The sequence below is a fragment of the Chiloscyllium plagiosum genome, unplaced genomic scaffold, assembly GCF_004010195.1.
Source record: "Chiloscyllium plagiosum isolate BGI_BamShark_2017 unplaced genomic scaffold, ASM401019v2 scaf_4731, whole genome shotgun sequence".
Classification (NCBI taxonomy): domain Eukaryota; kingdom Metazoa; phylum Chordata; class Chondrichthyes; order Orectolobiformes; family Hemiscylliidae; genus Chiloscyllium; species Chiloscyllium plagiosum.
The window spans coordinates 5398-13661 of record NW_025214325.1 but is presented as its reverse complement, the minus strand read 5'-3'; the positions used below and the strand labels follow the sequence as shown (position 1 = coordinate 13661).

The 8264-nt window shown below is 42.0% G+C and overlaps 1 protein-coding gene across 1 annotated transcript; it reads left to right on the top strand.

The window, feature by feature from the left end:
• Window positions 1-956: 956 nt before the first annotated feature.
• LOC122547866 (sodium- and chloride-dependent neutral and basic amino acid transporter B(0+)-like) lies at window positions 957-7228 on the top strand (the record flags this gene model as incomplete). The annotated part of the gene is made up of 4 exons (XM_043686439.1): window positions 957-1095; window positions 1616-1748; window positions 2307-2447; window positions 6965-7228. Coding segments are annotated over 4 exons (677 nt in total), but the record flags the coding sequence as incomplete, so codon positions are not given.
• Between the last annotated feature and the right edge of the window lie 1036 nt (window positions 7229-8264).

The following is an 8264-nucleotide window of genomic DNA, read 5'->3' as shown; positions in this document are numbered from 1 at the left end:
ACCCTCACCAAATTCTCCAAGCTGAAAGCAATATTGAAAGCATACTGTCTGTGTGCAAAAAGGCCTGGTATGGCAACTGCTCTGCCCCAAATCATAAAACTACAGAAGTTGATGTGCACAGCCCAGACCATCACAGAAGCTAACCTTCCATTCATGGACTCCATTTACATGGCTCACTGCTGCAGAAAGGCTGCCAACATCATCAAGAAGAACATCGGTAATGATCTCCTACAACCTCTTCCATCAGGCAGAAGATACAGAAGCCTGAACACACGCACTAGCAGGTTCAGAAGCAGCAGCTTCATCCCAGTCATTATTAGACTGTTGAATGGACTCCCTAGCCTCAAATAATGCTGATCTTGCTAACGTTGCTCTCGCCTAGTGCATGCCCTGTGCAATGTAACCTCTGTGCTTCTGTCGAGGTCTTTCTGATCTATACATCCTTGCTTACCATGAACTGTCTGTACTGCTTGTAAGCAAAGCTTTTCATTGTACTTTGGTACACGTGATAATACATAAGTAAATCAAGTCTTGTTTAAAGTCCTATCTAGAGAAACAGAAAGAAGAAAAAGCAAAGTTAACAATGAAGTAACATCTCTCATTACACAGAACGAGCAACAGAGCTGGACTGTGCTGTTGTTAGAATGTGCCTCTGTGTTCTGACTCCTCTGTAACCTCAAACAGATCAAGCTGAATCAGACAAGGTGAAACAATGGTCCTATTAGAAATGACGAAATATTTGAAACAAAATAAAAAAAGATGGTATGACTGAAAGTGCTACTGGATGCTTGCCAAAACTTGTATCCCTTAACTGCCATCGGAAGAGGCATATCAACCTCATCTATTAAGATTAATAGAAAATGCTTGCTCTCCTAATATTCTGTACATCCCAAGAACAAGATATAAAAACAGATCTTAAATAAATTGTATTTCAAAAATATATTCCACTTTTCCAGACCCACTCTGCAATCTCACTCTGAATGATGGATATTTTGAAATCGTTAATACAACATGGCTGCAGACAAACAACAAAACTTGTCCCGATGGATCCGAAATCTCTATTCCTCACCAGGGTCCGAGTGAGCAATACTGGGAGTAAGTACATTGCTGCAGAGAGCTGCATCGATAACCTAAACAGTAACTCCTCTTGGGACAGATGATTTGTGAATGTCCTGTTTTAATGAGAGGGAAGATGTTTGATTTCAATAGAGGTGTTATTTATGTTATATTCTTGATACAAAATAACATCACAAGAGAGGTCTTTTCATAAATAATAATACACTGACCTCTAACACTATGAGCTTCTTTGAACAATATTTGTGCACTGAAACCTTGAGTGAACTCTTATTTACTTTCTTGTTTATCAGAGATACTGTGGTTAATGTCCCTTTCTCTGTACTGTTAATTTAATACAGTACTGTGTTAATTCCATAGGCTTTGGAATGAATTAGGAAAACTCTCTGGGAACAGGCACCATGTTCAACAATATGAATTAGCTGAATTCATTGGGATGCAGAGTGACTAACATAGTTAGCTTAACAGTGCAATTATATTAATCTAATATTTTTCATCTATAACGAGCATTTCATATCTTTTCTGTTGTCATTTTCTTCAGTAAAGTGGCTTTACGCCGTTCAAGTTCAGTGGATGAGACTGGGGAGATAGTCTGGCATTTAGCCCTCTGTCTGCTTCTGACCTGGCTAATAGTTGGGGCAACGTTATCAAAAGGAATCAAATCTTCAGGAAAGGTAAATGATTAGTGATGAATCGTGTTATAACTAGAGACAAAGTACAGATTTCTGTAACAATGAAACTAGGACTTATGAATCTTTGTGAAGTGTAGGTGATGTTAATAGTGTCTCTCTAGGGAGTCGGAGATTGATAATTCATCAGCACTTCAGGCCTGATGGAGATCTGAAGATCTTTCTCCTGAAGGAAAGAACAGCAGCAATTCCCCCAAATCCCTGCAATGTCTCCCTCCTTCTAAGGGTTTCATCCCTGCTACCGGCACTCTGGGAGAATTTCCAATTGCTCTGGAAGGCTGAGAAGAACTGGGGAAAGGGACTGAGTAGATTAGGGCGAGCATTTGATTTGAATGAAATGCAATTTTGTCTGGACAGTGAGAATGGCAAAAACCCTGAGGAATCAATATGAGGAGTACAATTGATTCACCATGCTTGAAACGTTGACTCTCCTGCTTGTCAGATGCTGCCTGACCAGCTGTACTTTGCTAGCACCACATCTTTCGACTCTGAATACTGTGCAAGCAATACAGGAAAATCTAATCAGCTTTTCTTCATTTACAGGTGGTTTATTTCACTGCGACACTTCCTTTTGTGATTCTCGTCATCCTCCTGATCCAAGGGCTTACACTGGAAGGAGCCTCTGAAGGGATTGAATTCTACATTGGAAGACAATCAGACTTCACCAAACTGACTGAGGCTCAGGTATGCACTTCAGAATAATCCATAGCCGTTCAGCTGTGATTTTCAGTCAAGGTATTTTCTGTTCTGAGGAAGGATCACCAGATCCAAAACGTTAACTCTGATTTCTCTCCACAGTTGCTACCAGAGCTGCTGAGCTTTTCCAGCAATTTCTTTGTTTGTTTCTAATTTCCACCATCTGTCATTCTTTGTTTTTGTTTCATACCAAAGGTAATAATTTTAAAGAGCTACATGCTACCTTTGTGTTCCTGCTCAAATGTGGGGAAACAAAGACAGAATTTTTGTGAAAGTGCAGTGTGAGTGTCAACAGTGGGTCAGGAACCATTTCTCAGTGTCATGGATTTGGCTATGACAGTGACCATGGCATTGACATGAGTGTTTGGGTGCGATGACAATCTTCACCAGCTAATGGAAAAATTTCTTCTCACAGTGTTATGCAGTGCTCCTTCAATTGATCCTCGTGGTCATGTTGCAGACAGTGTGGGACCACAGAGAAGTGGTGGAGAGAATGAACCATGGGGTCAGTGCTTCAGGGGTTTCAATGATCTCAGGAGTGAAGTTGCATGGTACTTGAAGATAGTACACCCTGTAACTCTGATTCTTTCAACATTCTTGTTCTCCCATCCCTGGAGCTGGACCTTTGTGTTAGAAAGGAGTTTCCTTCCAGAAGACTGCATAGGTAACAACAAAAACCTGACACAGAAGTCTCACTCTTTTAGGGCACTGTTTGTCAATTTTGAGGAAGCTAATCCTCCACCTCATAGAATCCTTACAGTTTGGCAGCAAGCCATTCAGCCCATCAAGTCTAACAACTCTCTGAACAGTAATCCACCAAGACCTAGTCCCAGCTTGAAACCCTGTACTTCCCATGGCCAATCCACTTAATCTGCACATCTTTGGACTGGGGGAGGAAACTGGAGTACCGTGAGGAAACCCACGCAGGTGCAGGGAGAATGTGCAAACTCCACACAGACAGTCGCTTGAGGGTGCAATCGAACTACAGTCCCTGACACTGAGGCAGTAGTGCTAACCACTAAGCCACGATCCTGCCAGTTGCATACCTTGTGCTCGGCATATATCCTCCATGGAACTGGGTCTCTGTCTCCACCGTGTCTATGTGATGGAGAGGCATGTGCCTGTGGAGAGGGTTTCTGCTGTCTGTCCTTGTGCTGTTGCTATTGGTATCCCTCCTGTTCCTCATCAGAGGTCCCAATTGGAGATGTACAAGCTCCCATTCTGCAGTGCTGCTTTATAGGCAGTCCAGATCGAAGTGGAAAAATCAGGAAAGTTTCCAAAAAGTTATTCCACGATGAAGCTGCAAAACTGGCCTCTCAGAAGCAGTGCTGAGTGCAGGATTTTCATATAGGCAGAGAAGCAGCTCAGCAGTTTCAGTCTTTGAAGTAAATTTAGCTTGTAAGTTTCACAAAGTGATAAATATCCCCTGTGGTCTCACTTTATTGATGCAAGCAAATGTGTGCCTAGCTTTTAAAGCCAGGAGGCTGAGTTTAAGTTTGGATTAATTGGTTATTTGTCCAAAGGCTGGAACAACTCAGGTGTGTCAGCATCTGTGGAGAGAAGGCAGAGTCAATGTTTCAGGTCCAGTGACCCTCCTTCAGAATGTTAACTCTGCTTTGCCTGCACAGATGCTGCCAGACCTGCTGAGATTCTACAGCAATTTCTGTTTTAGATTTCCACATTCCTTGTTTTTATTCATTACAACCCTTAATGGATTGTTTCACAACTCCAAACCTGACCCAACCAACGCTGGAAGACGGCAGGATTATATCGGGTTTTGGGCACACTGACAAATTAAGGGGATTTAAGCCCATGTCCATTCCTTGGCAGCGTAAAGCTTTTAGTTTTTTCCAGCTTCTCTTGAATTGGACCCTATCCTGTCACTAATTAGTTTTTTTCAGCTTCTCTTAAATTGGACCCTATCCTGTCACTAATTAGTTTAAAGTTCTAACTACAACCTTGATTGTATGATTCGCTAGGTCACTGGTCACAAAATAATTCAAATTAAGCCAATTGTGCAGCTCTCATTTTCTCCAGTATTTGCATAGGTGCCTCATGAACTGTAGCCCCATTTCTCCCAAAGCAGTCTTTGAGCCATGCACTTACCTTTCCAACTTAATTGCCCCATGCCAATTTGCACATGGCTCAGATACTAATCCAGATATTATTATCTCTATGTCTTTACTTTATAATTTATCCTAAACTGCTCATAATCACGCAGGCGATCCTATTTCCAAGTGTTGTTGATATCTATCTCAAACACGACAACCGGATCATTTCTTTCCCACCCCAAGTTCGTCTCTCGCCCAAAAGAGACGGCTTCTCCAAAGTTCTGCTCTGGATCTCCATACCTGCCTCACTCTCAGTCACACACACACACACCTCCACCCCGCCCGTCCCCTCCCCGTCCCTGTCCCTCAGCACAGGCTAAATTTGAAGTAATTAACCTAATGGGTCTGAAAGCCCTCTGAGGTACAGAGTCCACTGTCTCTTCCCCCTCTCTGATGTGCTGCAGTGCCCGCAGTTAAGGTTCTGGCTCGACATCTCTGAGCTGAAGTTCCTTGAACAAACAATACTTGTTGCAAATATAGTCACTGTGGCTAGCACTAGATTCCACCAGCTCCCATCTACTCAAGCTGCAACACATCACTTACACAGCCGCCACAGTTTTATTTTATTAATTAATTTGGATTTTAAACATTTTCAAGACAAATTTCTTAATTTCTTCACTCTTCAGCTGTAATAGTATCTCCCGATTTAGACTACTTGACTAATTAAAAGAGACATGGAAGAAATACACACAAACCATCTACCTGTTTCTCTGTGACATAGAAATGGGTTGTTCTGCTGCTGGATTTAATCTTGCACCCTCATTGCAGATCTCACACACATCTATTCTTCTCCTTATTGGTCTGCTGTCCCCATTCCCTCATGCTGTTTATAAAGCTGCTTACCCTGTTCTCTCTCTCCCATTCTTAATGTAGCCACTGTCCCCCCGATCATTTTCATGCTGGCTCAGAAATTGTTTTTTTTACGTACTGGTGACTGTCTCCGGGTCTTCCCATTTCTCATTCTTTTGAGACGAAGTTAACATCGAGATTCTGCGACAAATAAAAATGTGCTAGGCTTCTAAATTTTGACATTTTGATATCAATGTTGGGAAGGGGGCAGAATGGTTAGAGTAGGTTGAGATAGGAAGAGAAACTGAGGAGTAAAACAATGTAAGATGGAAAATAGTCAGATTCAATGAAATTGAACAGGAAGGGATGGAATTTCAGGAAATTGCAACAATGTAATTCTTTGGGCTGACTTTATTTTAATATCTTAATTTCAGTTAATTGTTAGACTAATGTGCTGGGCTGATTTGATTTTTATCAAAGCATCATTCAATGGACAGTCAGAATGACAACTTCCTCATGAATGGGTCACACAAGAAAAATAAAATTTTTCATTCTATAAAATGGTTAATAAGGGAATCCATCAACTAACTTGCGAGAATTTGGCAGGAAATAGCAGACACAGAAACAAAGTGATGCTCCTAACTGTTTAAAGAAGATATTGTCGACCAAAGGAACCCTATTCAGTTCAGCATTGAGTTGTAGTACAAAACCAGCCCTGGTCCCTTGGGGTTAATGTAGATCTAGTTTCTCCCCTCCCAAAAAGTGGCAAAAAGCACATATAATTAGGCAGGTTGGCAAAGCCCCCTTCCCACCATGTCACAAACTACGTTCTATGTAGGAAGGTCCATGCTCACAAGTCTTGAAGTGCCACGAATTAAGTGAACAGTTAATGACCAATTTAGGTCTTTATCACCACCTTCAGTGTTAGCCTTCATAACTAGTAAGATGGCGCTAGTTTGCTGGGTTTGGTGAATGGAGGTGACCTCAAACTAAGTCAATTTGAGGTTGCTTGGAGTTCCTGCCGAAAACCACACCCCTGCCCTTTCCTCTAACTCATCCCCTCCAACTCTCCCCTTCCTGTGGCATCTCAGAGTCTTAGAGCAGCATGGTGGCTCAGTGGTTAGCACTACTGCCTTACAGTGCCAGGGATCTGGATTTAATTCTAGTATCAGGCAACTGTCTGTGTGGAGCTCGCACATTCACCCAGAGACATTTTGGATTCCTCCCACAGTCCAAAGATGTGCAGGCTGGGTGGATTAGCCATGGGGAATGCAGGGTTACAGGGATAGGGTCGTTGGGTGGGTCTGGGCGGGATGCTCTTTGTAGGGTAGTGTGGACTCAATGGGCCAAATGGCCAACTTCCACATTATTAAGATTCGATGATCTACCCTGATCAGCCATTGTCCTCAAAGGGTGCAAGCCACCATTGCCTTAGTAAACAGGGCGCCAAGTGACCAACCTAAGCACCAGAGAAGCACATGGTTCATTGTAACACCCATTTCCACACTGTGACCCTGAAAATAAACTCCAGGCCACAGATTTGTCTGTTAAATGGGTTCAAATGATGCTTCCTGATACTAATTATTTCTCCTTTCTTTGTTCCAGGTCTGGATAGATGCTGCAGTTCAAATTTTCTTTTCTTGTACAGTGGGTTCTGGCCTCTTAATAACACTGTCTTCATACAACAAATTCCATAACAACAGTTATCAAGACACCATCATTGTCTGTGTTGTTAATTCTCTCACGAGTTTTTTTGCTGGATTTGTCATCTTCTCCAATCTTGGACACATGGCTCATGTCCAAAACAAGACTGTTTCAGACATTGCACAGTCAGGTAAATGCAGAATCAAACTTAACAACATCTGTTAAAACATTTCAAAACAAATGATAAAAATGGATTGATTGCATAGTTTACACATCTCCATTCTGTTAGAAAAGTCTGGGTCTGACAGTTTTAGCTGAGTAATTAACTTTTATGGAGTAGGGGAGAAGGATCCTGAAGTTGTTCGGGAGTTATGCAAAATATTGTGATGGAAAGTTAAGATCAATTAGTTCAGCTAATTACGTAAGTACTTCAGACCTGACAAGATGTAATTTAGGATCCTAAATGATTTGAAGGAGGAGATTACAGAGGTCCCATACAAGGTTGCAACTAAGACTTGTTGGCAACAATAATCACTGTATAATCCATGGCCAAGTAGTTTTAAATAACAAGCTTAAATATATATTGATAAGTATCAGAATGTTTTTCACATTTGTTCTACAGATTACATGACTCCAGTCTGGTTTCGGGTATCAGCACTAAGATAACAGTGTTCAACAGCCCCTTGAGCACTTCAACATTTGGGGAAATGGGTTCCCCTTTTGTCATGTGGTGTCTTATCCTGCATACAGTTGTATTTGTATCCCACCGAGCTGACGACAGGCTGAGCATCATGCGCAGCACATTTACTGTTGTTGTTCTTTCTTCCTATTAGTTGGTTCTTTTGGTGTTTTCATAATGCTAGCCACAAAATGGCCTTGAATTGAATTGAATTTATTGTCATGTGTACCGATGCACAGTGAAAAGCTTTGTCTTGCTAGCAATACAGCAGATCGCATAGTTAAATAGCATAGATAAGTAACTGATAGGTAAACAGTGGCAAAAACCAAAGCACAGGTAAAAGGCAAATGCTAAGAGTTTGTGAATCCATTGTATGTCAAGCTGTGGAACTTCCTGGAACAAGAGTGGCGAGGAGAGAAGGAGGAGTGAAGCGAGGGCAGCCGGGAAGGGTACGTTTTCCCGCATAAAATGGACTTACCTCAGGAGTCGGGCCTCCATTTTGCCGGAGCGGCGAGGAGAGAAGGAGTGAAGAGAGGGCTGCCGGGAAGGGTGGGTTTTCCTGCATAAAAAGGGACTTACCTC